Source organism: Suncus etruscus, chromosome 11, assembly GCF_024139225.1.
Source record: "Suncus etruscus isolate mSunEtr1 chromosome 11, mSunEtr1.pri.cur, whole genome shotgun sequence".
Classification (NCBI taxonomy): Eukaryota; Metazoa; Chordata; class Mammalia; order Eulipotyphla; family Soricidae; genus Suncus; species Suncus etruscus.
Window position 1 is genome coordinate 176,029 of NC_064858.1, and position 22,863 is coordinate 198,891.

The 22,863-nt window shown below is 47.8% G+C and overlaps 1 protein-coding gene across 1 annotated transcript in view; it reads left to right on the top strand.

Moving 5' to 3' along the window:
* The window catches only part of ATP10A (ATPase phospholipid transporting 10A (putative)), an 88,245-nt gene that overhangs the window by 50,756 nt on the left and 14,626 nt on the right, over window positions 1–22,863 (top strand). The window contains exons 3-12 of the mRNA XM_049783911.1: window positions 8,009–8,094; window positions 10,049–10,155; window positions 10,528–10,659; window positions 11,892–12,022; window positions 16,008–16,260; window positions 17,448–17,653; window positions 18,704–18,901; window positions 20,877–21,438; window positions 22,392–22,495; window positions 22,688–22,814. Of these exons, the coding sequence (XP_049639868.1) occupies window positions 8,009–8,094; window positions 10,049–10,155; window positions 10,528–10,659; window positions 11,892–12,022; window positions 16,008–16,260; window positions 17,448–17,653; window positions 18,704–18,901; window positions 20,877–21,438; window positions 22,392–22,495; window positions 22,688–22,814 (1,906 nt within the window). The remainder of the gene's footprint in view (window positions 1–8,008; window positions 8,095–10,048; window positions 10,156–10,527; window positions 10,660–11,891; window positions 12,023–16,007; window positions 16,261–17,447; window positions 17,654–18,703; window positions 18,902–20,876; window positions 21,439–22,391; window positions 22,496–22,687; window positions 22,815–22,863) is intronic.

Genomic DNA, 22,863 nt, shown 5'->3' on the forward strand with positions numbered 1-22,863 from the left:
GAACTATGACTTGCACAATAAGCATGATCCCCAGTCCCAAAGGTCTGACAGAGACAACTGCAACAGAATGGGCCTTCTGGAAGCACAAAGAAAGACGCTAACCTAGGTGCCATCCTAGGTTCAGTGCAAAGACCAAGGTCACCAACCACAGAAGATGGACTAAAACGACACTGAGGTAACAGAACCTCTAGAACCACAAAGACTGACTTCACCATAAGTCCTACCTCAGGATCTGTGCAGATACTGAGACCTCTAAACACAGAGCTCTGAGTGTATCACCCTGGACAGAACAGAAGTCTTCCACACACCAAAAAACACCACCAGGAGAATAAATGATCCTGAGCAAAGTCTGGAGCTGATCCCATGACAGTATACTCCAAGGACGGAGAAACCCCATATTTCTTAGCCCATGTGAATTCCTTTTCGAATGACCCCAATATTTACTGTGACAGGGCAGGAGGGGAAAAAACAAAAATACAAAAAGCACAAAAACTTGGTATTTTATATATATGTATATATATGTGTGTGTGTGTGTATATATATATACATATATATCTTTTACCTTCATTTATTATTGTTATTATTATTTTTATTTACCTATCTATTTTGGTCGATTTCTCTGTTTGGGTGTGATTATTGAAATCGTCGTCCCCAATTATACTTATTTTTTTCTATTCTTTTCTTTTCCCTCGTTATGTGCTATGCCATGTTTCTTAGTTCAAGACCATGGCGTGTTTTTGGTTTGTTTGTTTGTTTTTGTTCTGTTTTTTGTTTGTTTGTTTGTCTGTCTGTTTTGCTTTGTTTTTCGGCTGTTTTTTTTTTTTTGTGGTGCTTATCGATATAGCTGGAGTCCTCACTGGATAATTGACACTTTTTTTGGTACTGGTGGAGTGTTTCACCTTCTTTCTCTCCTTCATCTCCCAAATCGATGATGAGAGCCTCTAGAAGGATTCCACCCATTTTGGGAGTATTAGATTCTTACCCCAGTTTATTTATCTTCTCCTTCTCAGGCAAAACCACGCAACTTGAACTAGCTAGCCCTGCCTACAGTTAGAGGGGGAGATAAGGGAGGCATCAAGACCAAACAGGTGCAAGACTACTAAGTAGTGGGTTGGATACAGAGGGGACCACATATTCTAGCCGCCCTGGGGGGTGAGGGAAGTGGAAATGGGAGGTAGGACAACAACGGAGGGGTAGGGAGGACAATTTGGGGATGGGAATCCCCCCTGATTTTATGTAAATATGTACCTAAAATGTTATTGTCAACAATATGTAAGACACTATGATCAAAATAAAAATTATATTAAAAAAAAAAGAGCTCTTATCTACTAGAGATAGGAACTCATAGTTGTTTACAATACAGGGATATCTCCTACCTTGAAAATATGTCATGTGGAATCAACTTAGACCTCAGGTGATTAGATACTATCCGTCCAGCCTTGAACCCTGGGTCCCAGACATAGAAACAGCACAGTTCTTCACAATAGCTGCAGGAAACAAATCCCATCCGGGACAGCCTTAATACTGCTGGGTCACCAACAAGGGCCAGCTCTAATATGATATCCTGACAACGAGGAAAATGGGAACAACTTGACGTAAGAGCAGGTTATCCTACCTTACCAGCTAACGATAAGACAAAATCAGAAGACTTGTAACCCTTTGGTAGGTCCAAAAGCCAAGATCGCGATTTACAGATGACTGGCTGCTAGAACCATGACCAGACTCTATATATCTTGAGACCAATAAAAAGGCCCTAGTCTAGGGTTTGAACTACAACCTGCACAATAACCATGATACCCAGTTCCAAAGGTCTAGCAGAGACAATGGTAACGGAATGGGCTTCTGGAAACACAAAGAAAGACGTTATACTAGGTGCCATCCTAGGTTCAGTGCAAAGACCAAGACCACCATCCACAGAAGATGGATTAAAATGACACTGAGGGAACAGAACTTCTAGAACCACAAAGACTGACTTCATCATAAGACTCACCCCTGCACCTGTGCAGATACCGAGATCTCTAGATACAGAGGTCTGATTGTATCACCCAGGATGGACCAGAAGTCTTCAAAACACCACAAAAGCACCACCGGAAGAGTAAATGACCCTGAACAGAGTCTATAGTTAATCCCATGACAATATACTCCAAGGATGGAGAAACCCCATATCTCTTAGGCCAAGTGAATTCCTTTTCGAATGACCCCAATATTTATTGTGCCAGGGCAGGAGGGGAAAAAAAAAGCAAAAAGCACAAAACATTGTTTATTTTTATATGTTATTTTTTATCTTCATTTATTATTATTATTTTTTTATTTACCTACCTATCTTTGGTTGATTTCTTTGTTCAGATGTGGTTATTGAAGTTGTTGTCCCCAGTTATACTTATTTTTTTCTCTTCTTTTCTTCTCTTTATTTTTGTGCTATGCCATGTTTCTTATCTCAAGACCATGGCGGTTTTTTATTTTTATTTGTTTATTTTTTTGTGGTGCTTATTGTTAATGTTGGAGTCCTCACTGGATATTTGACACTCCTTTTTGTACTGGTGGAGTGTTTCACCTTCTTTTTCTCCTTCGTCTCTCAAATCGATAATGAGAGCCTCTAGAAGGATTCCGCCCATTTTCGAAGTATTAGACTTTTACCCCAGTTTATTACTTTTCTCTTCTTCAAACAAAACCACATAACTAGCTAACCCTGCCTCCCAGTTAGAGGGGGAAATAAGGGAGGCACCAAGACCAAACAGGTGCAAGACTACTAAGTAGTAGGCTAGGTACAGAGGGGACCACATATTCTAGCAGCCCTGGGGGTGAGGGAAGAGGATATAGGAGGTAGGACAAAAACGGAGGTGTAGGGAGGACAAATTGGTGATGGGAACCCCCCCTGATTTTATGTAAATATGTACCTAAAATATTATTGTCAACAATATGTAAGCCACTATGATCAAAATAAAAATTATATTAAAAAAAAAGAATTACCGAGTTTGACACCTGTCCCCAGAACCCTTGAGTTTCTGCTGGGCTAGCTGTCCCTGCCTCAAAGACAAATAGCAGGTATTGGAAAGAAAGAATTTCCTGTTTCTGATGCTGTTTCCATTTCCAGCTCATCCCCCAGCTTAGTACAAAAGCTTTTCCGCTTCTTTGCTGACCTGTCTACATTTTCCTGTCAGCCTCACACAGCTGTCTCTAGGTGCCTCTTCTGGGAACCTAGGATTACAACCCACTTCTGTGTAGCCAAGTCCCCAGCATCTCTGCAAAAGGCATCGAGAGAGGGTCACTCCCCAGGGACACTACTAGGGTGTACAGGTCACCCTAGAAACTCCACATCAACTCACAGGGTCTGCATGGAAGGGGTTGTGTACTTGAGTGAAGGTTCTTTGGGTCTTTTGAGATTGATACTCACGTAGTTGCTATTTTTTCCTGCTGTTTGTGTGAATACAGAAAATGGCAAGCATAGAGATATGGAGTATTTTCATGAATGTGAAACTCAGGGGAAGGGGGTCAGCTGGCTGTGAGAATTCATGCCTAGACCCTGCCCTCGAACCAGGGCCACCCCAGACCAGCAACCAGAGACTTTGGGAGCAAGAAGGAGCCAAGAATCCAGAGAAGATGGTGGATGGCAGCAAAAGACCTGCCTTGCAAGCATGAGGCCCCAAGTTGGATCCTCAGTGCTACCTCTATAACACATACGCTATCTGCATCTTCTGTCTGGACAGGAGCCATATATGGGCACTGTAGTGCCATGGCCAGGAGTATGACATGCCCAACTAAATGGGGATGGAGTGCACTGTGCACTGAACTGAAAAGTGGAAATTAGCTCCTGGCTCAGGGATGGCTCCTGGTCAGTGTTCAGTGCCAGGGATTGAATCCAAGTCGGCTGCATGCAGGCACAGCCTAGTGCCTGAACTGTCTTAGGCTCCTGGTCAACCACTTGCAGTAATAGAGATGCAGCCTAGGATCTTGACTTCCCAAGAACAGAGGTCCCAGCCATCAGGTGGGTGGCAGAGAACAGGGCAGGACCTTGAAGCTCACTGGGAATCCAGTGGGTGATGGTGCATGGATGGTGGTGTCATGAATGCATTTCTTTTTCTATTTTTTTTGGTGGATTTTTTGGGCCGCACCTGGTAATGCTCAGGGGTTACTCCTGGCTATGCACTCAGAAATCGCTCCTGGCTTGGGGGACCATATGGGATAGAGCCGTGGTCTGCCCAGGGTCAACCGGATGCAAGGCAAATGCCCTACTGCTTGTGCCATCACTCTGGCCACATGAATGCATTTTTTTTATTTTTGGGTCACACCAGTGATGCTCAGGGGTCACTCCTAGCTATGCACTCAGAAATCACTCCTGGCTTGGAGAACCATATGGGACACCAGGGGATTGAACTGAGGCCCATCCTAGGTTAGCATGTGCAAGGCAGATGCTCTCCCGACTTGCACCACCGTTCCAACCCCTGAATGTATTTCTTGAATGGTGTTGGGGTGGATCTTTATTCTGTTGCTGGTTAAAGGCAACAAGCAGAAATAGAATCTTCTCTTCCCAAATGTATGTTCTGGGGGCCTGAGCAGTAGCACAGCGGGTAGGATGTTTGCCTTGCATGAGGCTTATTCGGGTTCCACCTTCCGTATCCCATAGGGTCCCCTGAGCCTGCCATGAGTGATTCCTAGGCACAGTCAGGAGGAACCTCTGAGCATTGCTGGGTGTGGCCAAAAAAAAAATAGAAAAACAAATCCCAAACGTGTGCTCCTGATGTGAAATGCTTTTGAAAAGAGAAACTCGGGCAACTGCTGGTCTTGGGGTGATGGAACGAGGCAGCCTTGGAAGGGCCTTCAACTAGACAGTGATCTGCTCATGTCCAAACAAGGCACAAACAGGCCTGCTTTCCTTCAAGACCTCACCTTTGCTTGTGGACATCATGCTCTTCTCATCCTGTGTCCTTACTTTTCTGACAACCAGGGCCTGTGAGCAGTGAATGATCTCAACAATCTCACTGACATATCACTATCACCTGGGAACCAAGTGCAACTGGAACCATATTCCCCTGGCCACATCTGATAACATGAACCTTGAGTTCTGTGGTGGGTAGGAAGTGCCCATAGTGGGTAGCACTGGCCGACAACAGTGCTGAATCCCTCCAGGTCAAGAAAATATTTCCCAGCTCCTCCCAGGTATAGAAGAGGCCGAAACCCAGGACCTAGCCCCTCCAAATACGAGATGAGTATAGAACATTCTGGAAGCAGCTCCCAAGCCCTGGAAACAGATGTGTTTCCATCTCTGAGGCATGCAAGTTGAGGTATTTTTTTTTTTGTCCTTAAAGAGAAAGAATATAAACAGAGGCCAAGTATTTTAAAAGTCTCCTGCCTCGCTGGCCAAGAATAATGCTGTGTTGTTCTGGGACTCAGACCTTCTGTGTCCTTCCCCACAACTCCAGCTGTTCATGTCAGTGCCAGGAAGCTTCTAGATAATTCCCCAGCCCTTTGCTACAGATGCTCAGAAATGCTCATTTAAGTTCAAGGGCAGATAAGATTTCTGACACCCAACTTAAAAATGAACTGGGTTGGGGAGGGAGTGCACAGCAGAGAGGGCATTTGTACTGCTCACAGCCAACCTGTGTTCAATCCCCAGCATCCTGTATGGTCTCCAAAGTATGGCCAGGAGTAATTTCTGAGCACAGAGCCAGAACTAACTCCTGAGTACTTCTGGTATGACCCAAAAACCAATAAATAAATAAGAACTTCGGGGGGTTTGCTTAGGCCGCCAGTGGTGCTCCAGACTGACTCCTTGCTATGCATTCATGCATCACTCTGTGAGGGGCTCACGGGACCATATGAGGATGCTAAGGATCCCGAGTCAACTGCATACAAGGCAAGCACCCTCTCCATTGGCCCATCACTCTAGTTGCAAGATGAGCTGTTTTATATGCACAGTGGTTTAGTTACATTTGGTTTGGGGGCCGTGTTCAGTCATGCTCAGGGGGTACTTTTAACTAAGTGTTTGGGAGTCACTTTCATCAATGGTTGGGGAACTGTTTAGTGCTTAGAATCAAACCTAGGGCCTCACACTTGCAAGGCAAATGCTCTACCACTGAGCCACGCCTCCCTGTTCCAAAAACCATTTAAAATGAGATCTTTATTGCATTTTGGGGTTTTGAGGGAGTCTTATCCAACTCTGCCTTGGATTTACTCTTAGCTCTGTGCTCAAGGATTAATCCTGGTAAGCTTGGGGGATCATATGAGGTGTCAGGGAGTCGGATTTGTCAGTGAATCAAACCCAAGTCATGGAATTGAACCCATGCAAGACAAGCACCCTACCCACTGTCCTTTCACTCCAACTCTTATTTAAAAAAATAAACATTGGGGAGGGGTAGTACATGATAAAACAACAGATAGAACATTTGGCCTGCACGTAGCCAACCTGGATTCAATCCCTGGCACCTCATATGATTCCCTAAGCACTTCCAAGAATAATCCTGAGCACAGTCCCAAAAGAAAAGCAAACCAAAAAATGTTTATGAAACTACACTTAGTAGTGCTCCGGGATCATTCCCAAAGGTGCCTGGGGAATGGCGAGAATTTGAAAATTGGATCCAGAACTTTAACTGTCTCTTTGGTCTTTTATATGGCATTTTAATTTCATTTATTGAATGGAGTTAACTCTGAGCTAGTGAATTCTCCTTTTAGTGTCTACAACACATGGGGAAACAGCAACCTCTGGTTTGGCATTGTGGCCTTTATAGCTATATTCTGGATCAGAAAATATGTGGGCTTGTAGGTGGCATTGAGTAGTGCTGGTACATGTCTGTGAGGTTTCATCCTTGTGTGCCTTTTTAGGGGTGACCTGAATGTTTGAGTCCAGACAGTTCCAGTTTTGACCTTTCCTTGGAGGAAAGGAAGGGGCAAAGCCAATGTAGAAGGCTTGTGTCTCAAAGGTCCCTTCCTGGCTTCACCACACTCAAGGCTTATTCCTGCTCCTCCTCCATTTCCTGATTCTCTACACACCTAAACAATTCTGTCAAGAAATTAAAAAAATGGGACCGGAGTGGTAGCATAGTGGTAGGGCATTTGCCTTTCACGTGGCTGACCCAGGACAGATGCGGGTTTGATCACTGGCATCCCATATGGTCCCCTGAGCCAGGAATGATTTCTGAGCGCAGATTCAGGAGTAACCCCTGAGTGCTGCTGGTGTGGCACCCCCAAGAAAACAAAAAACAAAAAATACCTCAAAACCTATGTTTACATAGATTGTTCAAATACTTTGGGAAGGGTGAGGGTTGGGCTATACCCAACAGCACTCAGGAGTTACTCTTGGTTCTGTGTTCCAAAATTGCTCCTCGAAGGTTTCAGGGGACCATATGGGATGCTGGGGATTGAACCCGGGTTAGCTATGTGCTAGGCAAATGTCCTCCCCCACTATGCTGTATCTCTGGCTTAAATCAAATAATTTTTTATTAGGTGTCTGGGAAGAATGTGTCAAACCCATTAAGCAAGTGAGTCATCCTCAGTTTCTGTGATCCAAGTGAATTTTGGCTTCTCCAATTGGGAAAATTTGTCTGGTTCTGTTTTGTGTCAAGAAATTCTTCCTGGGGCCAGAGAGATAGCATGGAGGTAAGGCATTTGCCTTGCATGCAAATCCCAGCATCCCATATGGTCCCCTGAGCCTGCCAGGAGCGATTTCTGAGCACGTAGCCAGGAGTAACCCCTGAGCACTGCTGGGTGTGACCCAAAACCAAAAAAAAAGAAAAGAAAGAAATGTTTCCCATCTTGAATGGCTTTCTTTGCTTTTATCACTTAGTCTCTTATTTTAGCAACCAGTTACCTTCCTTTTGTCCTCCTTTCTGTGGTTGTCGCCAGCATTCATCATGGGCAAGTAAATGCAGCAGCTGGCACTGTGCTAGGTTGGCATCCTGCAGAGGTGACTGAGCAGAGAGCATGGAACTCCCCTATCAGGCCCGCAGCAGGAAAAGTCTTTTAGGGTGCCACACCCCTGCTTTTTCTAATGAACACATGCTGTTATTTTCAGGTCTCCAAATTCAACCCTCTGACATTCACCAGTGTCATTGAGTGTGAGAAGCCAAACAATGACCTGACTCGATTTCGTGGGTGTATGTGAGTATCAGACATTCACCTGACCTTGCCTTTGTGTGGGACATATTCTCTGTGTGTGTTTTGTGTTGTGTATGTTTGAGCATGTGTCTGTCATCCTACCAGATGTCCCTTTCATTTATCCAATTTTATTATGGGCCATTTTATCCATCCATTCATCCATCCAATTTCAACTGTTAACTATTCTATCATCCATCTTTATTATCCATTCATTCAACTGTCTACCATTCTTGGACTAATAACCAACTTAAATTGTCTACCATTCTATCCTCCTTTATCATTCTATCCAACTTCAACTGTCTACCATTCTATCTATTCATCTTTATTCATACATGTATTCAAATGTCTACTGTTCACCCATCTTTAGATATCCATCCATACAACTTCAATGGTCTACTATTCTATCTATCCATATTTACCCACCCATATATACATTCACCCATTCTTCAGTCCATCTGTTCATTTGTTTTGCCTTCCATCCACCAACTCTCTGGGGGTTGGAGGGATAGTACAGCAGGGAGGATTCTTGCCTTGCATATGGTTGACTCAGGTTCTTTTCCCTGTACCACATATGGTTCCTCAAGCCTTGCAAGAGCAGAGCCAAGAGTAAGTAGTGGGTACTTCTGGGTTTGGCTCCAGAACCAAAAAGAAAAAAAGAAAGCATTTCACCAACTTTCTCTCTATTCATTTATCTGTCCATAATTTTTAGCCATCTGTCCTTTCATTTTTCCATCCACTCAGCTAGATTTCTTCCCACCCATCTGTGCTCAGATATCACTCATGGCAGTGCTTAGGGGAACATATGTAGTGCTGGGGATCAAGTTGGGGTCTACTGCATGTGAGACAAATGCCTTAATACCTACTCTCTCCCACAGCTCATAAATATTAATTTAAAATTTTAAAATATTTTTCACAGCCACATTGTTCATGATTGTTACTCTTTCGTGCCCTGACTCCACAATTTAAGAAACGTCAGGAATGGAAAAGATAATACAGTGGAGAAAGTAGTCATTTGGCACACAACCAGGTTTGGTCTCTGGCACTGCATCTGAGCACTACTAGAAGTAAGCCCTGAGTGAAGAGGCAGGAATAAGCACTGAGCACAGCTAGTTGTGGCCCCTAAACAAATTTAATAAGCAAAGCACACATGTCTGGACATTTGGTCTATCAGCTGTACACATACAGCTAACTTCACTGCTCTGTATGCTACGGATAACCCTCATCCTACCTGACATGGGTGCAAAATTGAGTGGACTTAGTACCCTGAAACTTTATGGAGTGATGAGTGCTTGACAGACCAGCCCATACATGTAGTTGCTCATTGCAGGAGTGACTGAGTGATTAATGTCAGCTTTAGGATCATAGAGATGCACCAATATATGGAGCAGTAGAGGAAGAATTTCACACTGACTTACTTGACAGTTAGAAAGGTGGCTAGGATGCTGGGAAGGGGCCCAGGGTTCCAGAGAAGAAGGAGCACTGTTTCTAGAGATCCCCCACATGCATCCACAAACATAGCCACCGGGGTGGGGGGAACCTGGCCAGGAATTCAGGGGATGGAGCAGGAGCCCCTGGGAGCTCGAGTCTGTGGTCAGGGTAATCCTGGTGGATTCAGGGCTAGGTTGGGCCGGAAGAGAGTATGAGGAGGGTGTGAGAGCAGGAGTCAGCCAAGTCATGTAGGAGGGATGGGGTCCAAGGTCAAAGGCTGGATGTCAGGAATGTGAAACCCCCAGTGTGGGCATTGCCAGCTGAAGTGGCTCCAGCACTCTTGGAACAAGGAGACTCCTGAGAGGGATGTTTTCCCCTCCCCCTCCCCATCTACAAAGCACCAGGCTCTCCCACACCCAGAAGCAAAGTCACTAATGATAAGCCATTTCCTCTTGAAGACAGCCCCCTTTCCTTGCCCCACTTCACCTGGAGGCTGAGCACATACCCACTGAGCCCATCCTGCCCACAGCATTGATGACAGAGGGAAGAAGGTGGCGCTGCACAAGGAGAACCTGCTGCTCAGAGGCTGCACCATGCGCAATACTGAGGGCGCCGCAGGAATCGTGGTCTATGCAGGTGGGCACTGTGGGCATTGTGGTCTGTGCAGATGGGCGGTGTGGGCATCATTGTCTGTACTTGTGGGCACTGTGAGCCTCATGGTCTTCACAGTTGGGCAGAGCAGGCAATGTGCTCTGCACAGTGGGGTCATCAGGGTGTCTCTGATGCGGGTGAGTACTGTGGGCATGGTCTACACAAGTAGGCTCATCAGGGCCTGGTGCAGCCAGGTAAACCCAGTGGGGCATGGTCTATCTAAGGCTCCTTGGGCCTTTGCTCTGCCTCTGCATTCGAGCTGCCCTGCCCTCTCCCTTGAAGTCCCCCCAAGCCCCGGGAGCAAATCAGCTACTCATGGGGCCTCATGGGGCCGCACTGACCCAGTCCTTCCCTCAGGGCACGAGACCAAGTCGCTGCTCAACAGCAGTGGGCCCCGTTACAAGCGCAGCCGGCTGGAGCGGCAGATGAACCGCCATGTGCTCTGCTGCGTGCTCATCCTTGTCTGCATGGCATTCGTCTCGGCTGTTGGTAAGTCTCGGGCTGAGGCCTTCTGACTGAGCTCCACTGAGCTGGGTCAAGAGGCCACTTGACCGAGGGTAGCACCCCACATAAGAGTGCACAGGCCAAACTGGGGGAGTCCTGTGAACTGGGCAGTAGGGGTGTGGCATTGGCTACGTGCCTGGAATGAGCCTAAGGAATTTGGCTGTGAGCTGTAATAGTCACAGGAAAAGCCAGGGCACTCCCCATGGGGCCCTGGCGAAGTGGAGGTGCATTATTTGAATCCTGAGAAGGGGAGAGCTCTGGGGCTGTGCTTCGACTCCGCTGCTCTCCAGGAGAGCATGTGTTCCCCGGGAAGTGCTCCCATGTGACCCCCTCTCAGCGGTAGTTGTGCTGAGGCTGTCATAGTCTCCAACATCAGTGAGATGAGGTGTTGAGGTCTCAAAGGGCTCCTGGTTGGCCGACTAGCGGTCAGCAGCCAGGGCCTGCAGAGACACCCTCTCTGGTGTGACTTGTACAGGAAGTTGCTTTCTCAAACCCAAGACTGCTGAAAGTTCGGAATTGCAGGCTTTGCATGGGGAGGTCTGGACTCCGTTCCTGGCTCTCTAGGTTCCCTGCACACAGCTCAAGATGGTCCCCAAAGAAAACCAAACTCTTCAAAATATAAATTTCTCCCCATGGGTTTGTAGTGAACTTGGTGTAATTCTTGCAGAAGCAGGTTGATACTGTTGGAACTCTGAACCCCCAGTATTGGAATGCAATATTCTCTTTAAAAAAAACTGGAAGACTGACTTCCCCAGAGGTGGTCAGGGACCCCCAGGGGCCATTCCCACCTATTCTTGAATGCCCAGATCTGGAATTGTGGAGCTACTGGGTCCCAGCAGAGATGGAGACCACCAGAACATGTTGGTTGGAAGATTGTGTGGTAGTAGGATCAAACTTGGGGCCTTGAAGCTTCTTGTTCTGTCTTCCTGGCTCCAATAAGAATTTCAATAGAAGCTTTTTTTTTTTTTTTTCTGAGTCCCATTGAATTTGTAGGTGCACTCTCCAATTGTACAATGCTTTTGAGCGTGATGAAGCTGGCAGGGAGAGTCTGGGTTCTAGTGTTTTGGGAACCTGCTAGTGTTTTGATGGGACAAAGCCACTTCATCACCCCAATTGTGTCTCTTCAGCCCATCCCCCAAAATTTCTGTGTTCATTTGCAAGAACCTTGGACTTCCTCTTCTCTCACATCACTGTTTCTCTTTTGAATATCACTGCAGGGCACTGGCTGTGGATCCGACAGTATCAAGAAAAAAAAACCTTATTTGATGTCCCCAAGTCAGACGGCAGTGACCTGTCCCCCGCCACCGCTGCTGTGTACTCGTTTCTGACTATGGTCATTGTTCTGCAGGTACTGTGTTCAGGGCCACATCAGCCCTGTTGCTGCACAGACCCTCACGGTGCCCACCTCCCCTGCTCGAAACTGTCTCTCACTTCTGCCATGTCATAAAGGCGACTTGATGTCAGGGTCCTGCTCAAGTTAGGTATAAGGGTATTCTTGGATGATGGTCAAGTTAAAATGCTCTGGCTCATTTTAAGATTAGGGGGAAAGAAGAAATGGGCCTCCCAGGTGGCCCACAGGAGTTCTAGGGCCTCCCTAGTGATTCTCCATGAACCAGAATCGTGGTTCCATGCAAGGGTTCGAGGATGTGGTGCCACTCGATTCTGCAGTGCTAAGAATGACCCAGGACTCCCGCTAGTGTTCAGGGTTTTCAGGATCACACATTGGGGGCCCAGGACTCACTAGGGCCACATCGAAAAATGCTCAGGGACCACATGGAGCTAGGGATGAATCTTAGCATGAATCCTAACATCTGTACTATCTCTCAGTAACATATGTTAGGCATATTATTGGTTGGTTTAATTAGTGGCTTTGTTTTGCTTGATTTTCTTATTCTATGCTCTCACAAAATTATATTGGGGTGACAGAGAGATAGTACAGTAAGTCAGGTACTAACCTTGCCTGCAGCATCACATATGGTCCCCCCAAATTCCACAGGAGTGATTCTTGAGCAGACCCAGGAGTAAGCTCTGAACACTGCTGGGGACATCCCCCCCCCCCAAAAAAAAAGGCCCCAAATAAATTAAGCTTCATTTCTAAATGATTTTGGATTTACAGATAAATTAGTTTTAGAAAATAGTACAGTGTTCCTTTGTGCCCCTCAGATGTTCCTTGACTACAGACATGGTCCAGGCTTATGTCAGAACTAAGAGCCAACTTCAGCACTTTGCCAGGAACTAAATGAGCTTCATTTGGATCCCACTAGAATCTGTATAGTGTTTTCTGCTCCAAGATGCCATTCAGGAAATCACGTTTCAAATAAAATCATTTGTTTAGTGGTGGTGATAGTAGTAACATAGGAGGTGGTAGTAGTAGCAGCAGCAGCAACAGCAGTCGTATAGCCATGGTAGAGGAGGTAATTGTAGTGGTGGTGGTGGAAGTAATAGTGGCAGTGTATCAGTGGTACTAGTGGTAGTGTGGTAGTCGTAATAGTGGTGGACATATAGGTATACACCATCAATGGTGGTAGTGGTAATGATACTGGTAGTAATGGCAGTGGAAGTATAGTGGTAGCACGAATTGTAGTGGCAGTTAACGTGTACTAGTAGAATTAGTAGTAATGGCAGTGGTGGTGGTGGTAACAGTGATACTAACAGTAATGGCCAAATATAGGAGTAAATTATACTGGTAGTACTGATAATGGAAGCATAGTAGTAGTAAGATATATGGTACTAGTAGTAATGGCATTTAAAATGTACTGGTACAGGGCCCAGAGAAATAGCACAGCGGCATTTGCCTTGCAAGCAGCCGATCCAGGACCAAAGGTGGTTGGTTCGAGTCCCGGTGTCCCATATGGTCCCCCATGCCTGCCAGAAGTATCCCCTGAGCACCGCTGAGTGTGGGCCAAAAACAAAAACAAAAAAAACCTAATAAACATTTATAAAAAAAATAAAAGAAAAAATGTACTGGTACAGTAAATGCACCCCATATACACCTCAACACAGGCTCTTTGCCTGGTCTGTATTGTGAATTGGGGTACAAAAAATAAAATAAAATGTACTGGTAATACTAACAGTAATTGCAATGGAAATGCATTGACAGGACAGTAGTGGGAGTAGCAGTAATGCCATGGATGTGCAGAAACAGAATAGCAATGACAGTAGTAATGACATGAGTGTGTAGTGACAGAGTAGAGGTATTAGTAGTAATGCCATGAATCTGTAGGGATGGAGTAGCAGTGGTAGTAGTGATGCCATGGATATGCAGGTACAGAATAGCTAGCAGTGGTAATAGTGATGCTATGAATGGCAGTGACAAGAGTAGTGGTGGTAGTAATAATGCTCTAGATGTGCAGGAATAGAGTAGCAGTGGTAATAATAATGCCATGAATGTGTAATGTAAAGTAGCAGTGGTATTAATAATATGAAGGAAACGTAGGGACAAGTACTGATGGTGGTCATAATCCCATGAATGTGCAAGGATGGAGTAGAGGTTGTAATAGGAATGCAATGGCTTTTCAGGGATGGAGTAGCATTGGGCCATAGATGTGTAGTGACAAAGTAGCAGTAGTATTAGTGATGCCATGGGTATGTAGTCACAGGGTGGTGGTGATGATGCCATTGATGTGTAGTGATGGGTCATCCAACTCATCTCTGTGTAGCAGAAGATTCACATTCTTCTCCATGGTATCTCATCACTAGCTCAGAGCCCAGGGTTGGAGGACTGTGAATGTGGAGTTGATCTTTGGGTCTCATTGGGGCATTGTTGAAGCATTCGCTCTGTGGGGATCTCTGCTGCTGCCTCATATACCCATAGTGGGTGATGTGCCAAAAAGGAAAGTGTGCCCATCAAACCTTTGTGTTACATAGGGTGCCACTCTTGGCCATGTGTGTGGCATCACCCCGTTCATCTCTGAATCACATCCTGGTGAAACTGACTCCATATCCATCCATGTCCTCATTTCTTTCTTTGTTGTGCTCATTTAAGATTTGATGGAAGTTTCTTGTGACTCGAGCAGTTCTAAACTGTGAGGAATTCCTCAGTTACTCTTATTTCGGTATCTTTCCCACCCAATTTTTGGCCATCCAATTGGCAATGGCATGTTTGTGTCAGGACAAAAATAACCTAATAAGTGTACAGTACTGAATTCTCCCAGATAATATCCACTTTACTCCCTTCACGTTTCAAATGTACAGTTAAGAGCTGGAGAGAGAAAACGGGGGTCAGAAAACTGCCAACCCAGGTGTAATACCCAGAATCCCATCTGGTCCTCTAAGCCCCTAGGGAGTAAGCCAGGATTAAGCCCTGAGAAAAGCTGGATGTGGCTCCAAACACAATCTACCAAATGTAAAAAGGAACCTCATTCAGTGTCAACACTAGGCTGGATGTAACATCTTCAGTGAATTAGAACCCCAAATGCATTGCTTTAACCCCCTTCCTCCATTTTTGCTCAGCATTTATCCCTGTTCCTCTCTACCAAAAACCTAGTCTGTTCTCCAAATCTATGATTATTTTTGCTAAAGTTATACATGCAAGAGGCATCATACAACATTTGTCTGTTGGGAACTAATTTTGTTAATCTTTAATCCTGATGCAAAAGCTGTTCCCGCATCCCATGATCCTGCCATGCGAGTGACATGGGAGGGTGATGCTGAGGAGACTTGGAAAAGGCATTTGGAGCCTGCGAAGGCATTTAGTCCCTTTGCACAACATGATAAAAGAAGGTGGGAGCCATTGCATAGACCCTAGCACTACTCCAGGGGTCGATCCCAACTGTCAATAGCCTTTGAGTCTTATCCCCTTTGCTCTGTACAAGCAAGAGCATGACACTGCCTTTTGACATAAAATCAGCCCAGTGAATATTCTCTTCCAGCTGGGGAAAAGAGGGGTGGTAGTGGGAGTTTGGGGGATAGAGGGTGAAGCTCGCTGTAGGTCAGCAACTTCTGCCACTCTAGATACCCTGAGGTGCAGAGTGACTTGTCTGCAAGACTGACTGTCATGTGTTTCTTATTCTCTCCTCTGCTTCCTTTCCCAGCTTCTCTCAAGCCCAACTTAGTGACCTGGAAGCACTTGCTTCTCTCAAGCCCCAGGTCACCATACTTCTAGGCACTGCTAGCAGATTTCTGCTCTGCTGGATCCTGTAGGCTGGCCTAACTTAAACTCTTTGTCAGTGTCCTAGTCCTTTTCCAATACTGACTGTAAACCCAGCTCTTTAACCCTCCAAGAAACAGTATAGTCCCCCATTCTTGCCCATGGCCTTGGTCGCTTCCATGGATGGCTTGAGACTCCAGCTGCCTGTGCTCTGCACTCATGCCTTGTGCCTCATGTCTTACAGGTTCTGATCCCCATCTCCTTGTACGTCTCCATTGAGATTGTCAAGGTGTGCCAGGTGTATTTCCTTAACCAGGACCTGGCACTGTATGATGAGGAGACTAGCTCACGGCTGCAGTGTCGTGCGCTGAACATCACTGAGGACTTGGGCCAGATCCAGTATATCTTCTCAGACAAAACGGGCACCTTGACCGAGAACAAGATGGTCTTCCGCAGGTGTACGGTGTCTGGTGTGGAATATTCTCATGATGCCAATGGTGAGGCACGTGTGGGGCTACAGGGGCAGTTGTCGATCAGCACCAGCCCAACCCTGCTCCATCCCCGGAAACCCAGAGCACAGAGCCAGGAAAGAAAACGAGAATGATCAGCTGAAGCCCTAGAATAAACCAAACTGCATTCTGTGTGCATGTTTGCAGACACACAGAGACACACGTGTGCATATACAGCCAACACTGACAAATGCACCCATTTGCACACTTGTATATGTGCTCACACATACACACTCAGAGATACACTCAAAGAATACTTGTGCATACACACTCACACACAATCGCTTACAAACACACACTCGTACACTTGTGCATGCACTCAGCATTCACACATGCACACACTCACACTCCTCTGAGTGTGTATCAGTGAGCACATTAAACACAATTAAATATATTCAGAAGCACACACTCACACATTTGCAAATAACTCACATGCTTATACATACACTCAGAAATAGTCATGGACTCAGACACATACCTACACACTTATAAATCCATTTACACTCCGACTTGGACTCACACACATGTACACATTTTCACACTCTCACACACACTGTCACTCTCACAAACACTTAGACACACATGGTCTCCCCTTCTCTCACATGCAAATACACACACAAACACACGCACTAGCACTTAGTCGACAAGGCAAGTGGAACCTCCCAAACATTCCCCCAGTCTACACTGACATTCCTCCAAACTGGGTCTACACGGAAGAGGTTCTGAGCTAGTCATTCCCAGGCCACCTGCTGGCTGGGCAGATCCAGGAACACTGGCCTAAGCTGCAGGGAAGAAGCCACATCTGACCCCGTAAGCACTCCAGCTCAGCAGCACCCCCTCCAGCCACGACCAAGATGGAGCATTACTTCCTGGGATGCCCTACAACACCCCCCTGGATCCCTCACCCAGACTGGGAGCCCCTGTGGCTCTGAGCAGTCTCAAAGCAGATTTCTCTGGGTCTTGCTGCCACTCTCGGTGTCCGAGGAAAGACAAAACCAACAGCTCCAACTGCCGGGCCCCTCAGCATGTAAGGCACTCAGACCCTGCTAGTAGGGACTGGCCAGTCTGGGGTTTGAATCTGGCTGCTGCTTCCCCTTTCTGTTCCATGGGTGTGGCCTTCCCAGATGTAGATGGGCTGTGCATCCTCATCCTTATGGCCTGTGCCTGTCCTACAGCCCAGCGCCTGGCCAGATACCAGGAGATGGACTTGGAGGAGGAGGATGTTCTCCCCAGGGGCAGCTCCCTGCCACAGCCCAGCAGCCTGGATAACCCTCAGACCCTGCACCGCAGCCACAGCACCGGGTCCCACTGCCACCCAGGTTTTCGAGCTGAGGGTCACCGGGCCAGCGTGCAGTCGCACACAGCCTTCAGCAGCCCCATGGTGAGTGGCCAGCGGCCAAACATCCTCTCCTTATGGGAAGAACCACTTTCTGGAATGCAAAGCCTTCCATGCTGGGGATGGCTGCTGGCTCCTAGCAACCCCACATAGTGCTCTTTGATCATCCACTCTGCTTGGAATCCCAGGAGTGACCCAGAGCAACAAGCCAGGAGTAACCTCTGAGCACTACTGGGTGTGGTCCTAATTATTTTGTTTTTGTAGTGGGAGGTTTTTTGCTATTTTGGGGGGGGCACAGCTGGCAGTGCTCAGGGATCAATTCTGGCTCTGCACTTTGGAATCATTCCTGGCAGTGCTTGGGGAACATATGAAATGTCAGGAATTGAACCCAGGTTGGCCACATGCAAGGCAGGCACCCTACCTGCTGTCCTAGTGTTCCAGACAGCTAATTATTAGTTAAATAATAAAAATAATCCTCTCAAAAAGTAATCTTGTATTGCAGCCAGCTGACCAAGGCTCAATCCTCAGCACCACATAAGATTCCCCAGGGAGTGATTTCTGAATAGATAGATGGATATAAACAAATATGACAATAAATAGATAGACATGTATCAATCTATAGATAGACATGTAGAAAAATAGATGGGTAGATATGTAGATAGAAGGATGGATAGTTAGATTTGTAGATAGATATGTAGGTACATAATAGATAAGTATGTAGATGGATGGACAGTGGATAGATAGATGGATGATAGATAGTAAATAGAAGGATAGATATGTAGATAATGGATGGATAGGCAGATAGGTGTGTAGATATATAGATAGATATGTAGATAGATGAATATATAGGTGGATGGATAGGTAGATGATAAGAAGACAGATGAATAGATAGATGGATATATATGTAGATAGATGAATAATTAAATATGTAGATGGATGGATAGAGCTATAAAATCTATCATCATATTCTGACTTAGTGGACGTGTGAGGGAAAGGTTCTGTTTGCAGCTTCTAACAGAACCCAGCCTTGCCTTAAATCATCAAGGAGACCACCGGTGAGGCCCCGGGCCGAGGTGAGCCTCCCTCTCCTCCCAGGAGAAGGACATCACACCTGACCCCAAGCTTCTGGAGAAGCTGAGCGAGTGTGACCGGTGCCTGGCCAGGGCACGCCACCACGATCACCCACTCGCCAACCTCTCGCCTGAACTGTTGGACATCTTTGACTTCTTCATTGCACTCACCATCTGCAACACCGTCATGGTCACAGCCCCAGAGCAGGCCCCACAGAAGGAGGCAAGTGGCCCCCACAGCTCTCCTTAGACCACCATGAATATACCCCAACCTTGGGTCTGATGTTCCCGGGCTGCCACCCCACAGGGACCTGAAGAGCCACAGTGGGAGGACATAGTGTCCAGTGACTGAACTTGGGGCTTCAGGGATGCAGAGCCACCAGGACCTCCTAAACCACCAAGATAGACCCTGAGACTCCAGCCTCCCCAAAACTCCTGACCTCCTGACCTCCTGTCCCCCAAAGCTTTAGACCAGCCACACCCCTTCCCGGCCTCAGCACCCTATCCATGCTGCAGGGCAATGCTGGTGGTCTTGCAGGCTCAGAGAGTTGGATACAGCAACTGTATCTAGTATCTAAAGCACCATCAGTCTCACACAGAATCCAGCTGAGGGACTCCATGGGGTGACAGTTGTTGACCCAGTTGGCCAACGATCATCAACTTTCATTCCCCCAGTACATTCAGGACTGAGGACATTCTCCCCAGATGATGATCAGGAAAGAATGAATCCCAGGCTAATGATCAGAGACCCTTTATTCCATGCCAACATTGCTTATATATAGGGAAAGAAGAACTGAGATATGTGCAGGGGATAGGGCCAGGTACACAGCAGAAGCATTGGAAGTGAGGTGCCAGGGAGAAGATAAGCGTAAATATTGGGGCTTAGGAATGTCTCAGGAGCAACACAGTGGGCAGTAAAAGTGGCTTGGAAGGTTGATAGATGATCTCTCTTAACCAGAGCTCTCTGTGCGGGAGGAGGGATGGCCTCAAGTCAAGCTTGAGAGTAACCATTAATCAGGCAACTCTGCACTGTCCTTCCCCATCTCTGCAGCAGTGTCTCCAAAGCTTTCACCTCAAGGAGAATCCCCAGACGAGTTGCTTTATGGAGTCCCCTGGAACAGTTGCTCTACAGGTTTCTGTCTGCCAGGAGGTTCAGGAACAGTGTTAGAGGGGGATTCAGCAACAGTTCCCCAATACCAGGGATCATTTTCCCATGGACTTGCATGATAGGTGGTCTCTGGAGAAAGCAGGGTTGATGCACAAAGGGATCCTCTAGGATCCAGATCCTCCTGAGAAATCCTCCACCTGGTCAGGCAGGGTTGAGGGGTGCCAGCCGAATCTGGGCGTCCAACACAGCCAAGGAAAATCAGAGTAACCTTGGGCTGGCCTTGAGTCATAGTCCTTATTGCTTGCATAGCTCACCCTCATCCAGGCCCTGTCCCAGTCTGCTGGCTCAACCTTCTAGAAGGTTCCACTGATGGGAGAAATGAAGTGGCATGGCCAAGAAGATTCACACCTCTATGGGGGCAGGCAGGATCCCACAAACTTTCAGCTCTGCTCTGTCACCTGCTGGGGAGCCATGTCCAAGTGTGCAATGGGAATCGCATTCTGGGTGTTGGAACTCACTTCGATGCTGCTCCCAGACCCCCTGGCAGATGGTACCGTGTTCCAGGGATTCTCCTTGAGGCGAAAGCGTCATACACACCACCGCACCACCGATGGGGAAAGGCAGCACTAAAAGAGGCAGCATCTCCCCCATGATCAGTGGTGACTCTCAGGCTTGACTCCGTCCCAGAGAGCTGGAGTTGAGATGCCTGTTGACCTTGAGGCCATGTCACCTATTGTGTTGCTCCCTAGACACCCCCAAGCCCCAATGTTCATCTGACTTCTCCCTGACACCTCACTTCCCCCTGACTGACCTTCTTTTGTATTTTTCCTATCCCTGGCCCTGCCATCCTGCATGTATTCCAGTTCCTCTTCTCTTCAAACACTAGAGGATTGGAATACGGTATCTCTGGCCATCAGCCTGGGACCTGTTCTTTCCTGGTCAGCAGCTGGGGGAATGCCCTCGGTCCTGCACACATCAGGAGGAGGGACATTGACCCTCACTGGCTGATGGGGTCAACACATCCTTGCAGACTTGGGGTCACCCGGTCCCTCCAGTCTTCTTCACCAGTCTCTGTCTACTCCTCTTGCAGATGGGGGTGAAATTTGAGCTGAGGTCACGGGTGAAGATGCTGGAGGATTTCCTCCGCCGCCTGTCTCCCAGCCGCCTCACACTGGGTGCCAGCTCCTGCAGCCTGAACACCCAGAAGGCCGACCACAAGCCAGGGGCCACCCTCCTGAGCTCCCTCCACAATGAAGGGCAGCTGCTGGACCCACCCAGTGCCACCACCATCGACAGCTACACCAGCAGTAGCAGTGGGCCCGAGCACTGGCAACTGCCGCCACAAGTGCTGGACACCGAGTCCACTTGCGAGCACCAGCTGCGCTACGAGGCAGAGAGCCCTGACGAGGCCGCGCTCGTCTATGCCGCCCGTGCCTACCGCTGCACGCTGGTGGGCCGCCGCCAGGACCAGCTGTTTGTGGAGCTACCGCAGCTGGGCCGCCTCACCTTCGAGCTCCTGCACACGCTCGACTTCGACTCCATCCGCAAGAGGATGTCAGTGGTGGTGCGACACCCGCTCACCCAGGAGATCAATGTCTACACCAAGGGTGCCGACTCGGTGATCATGGACCTCCTGCTGCCCTGCTCTACAGGTACCCCAACGCCTCCCCCTGGGTTCTCAGAGCACCCTCAATTCAAGGAGCAGATTCTGTGCCTTCACCCCCAGTCTCAGATTTTCAATTTGGGATTCCTTGTTCGTTTCTTTGGGGGTCTATCCCCACGGTGCTCAGGACTTACTCCTGGCTCTGTGCTCAAGGATCACTCCTAGAGGTGCTTGGGAGACCAAATGGGGTGCTGGGAATCACAATCCTGTTCACCACTTGCAAGACAGATGCTCTCCCCGCTGGGAGTGAAATAGTTGTTCATGAAAATGTCAAACGTTTCTTATTCTCTAACTCTCCTTAGTTTCTAGTAAGCTGCAACTATGTGCATAATGGATAGTTTTGAAAATAATACTTGATGATCAGAACTTAGTTCTGTTATTTATTTACAAGAGCATGTGTATCTTATTTCCTATTTCAAGTCCACACTTTAAAAATAGATTCGGGGGTGCTGGAGAGATAGCATGGAGGTAGGGCGTTAGCCTTGCATGCAGAGGGATGGTGGTTGGAATCCCGGCAGCCTATATGGTCCCCCCAGCCTGCCCGGAGTGATTTCTGATCCCAGGGTCAGGAGTAGCACCTTAGCACCACTGGGTATGGCCCAAAAGAAAAAAAGAAAAGAGTCCAGGAGGCCGGAGAGATAGGAGAAGGGGATTTGCTTGGTGAGCTATTGTGTCAGGTTCAATCTCCAGCATCGAGACCCTGAGCCCTGACAGCAATAACCCCTGAGCACAGAGCTGGGAGTAAGCCTGGAACACAGCCTGGTGTTACCCAACCCAAAACAAAAAATGTTTGGTCACTCAGTTTTATTGCAATAAATGGGGACAGAAAAGAAGGGGGAGGAGCGAAGGGAGGAGGGGCAGGAAGAGGAGAGAGATGGAGGTGGGTGCAGATCCAGCTGGCCTCTGCCTCTTCCCCATGAGACCTGTGTCCGCCCAACCTAGAGGACTCCAGAGCACGGCACCAGAAGAAGATCCGTGGCAGGACACAGGCGCACCTCACACATTATGCCAGAGACGGGCTGCGCACACTCTGCATTGCCAAGAGGGTGAGCCGGGCATTCTGAGACAGGGGCACCACAAAGTCAGCCCTAGAGCACTCAGGACACACCCCCCAACCTCAGGACACCTGCACTCCCAAGTCACCCTAACCCCAGAACACCCCAAGTCACCCCAACCCCAGAGCGCCCCATCCCCAGGCCCCCATCCCAGGGGTGCCCTCCAGGCCCTGTGCCCCGCAGGTGCTCAGCAAGGCCGAGTACTCACGCTGGCTGAAGGGGCATCTGGATGCGGAGGCGGCAGTGGACCATCGGGAGGAGCTGTTGGCAAGGTCTGCTGGGCGCCTGGAGACAGGCCTGCAGCTGCTGGGTGAGCGCAGGGCTCCCCCAGACAGGATGGAGGGAGACTGGGGGCATCC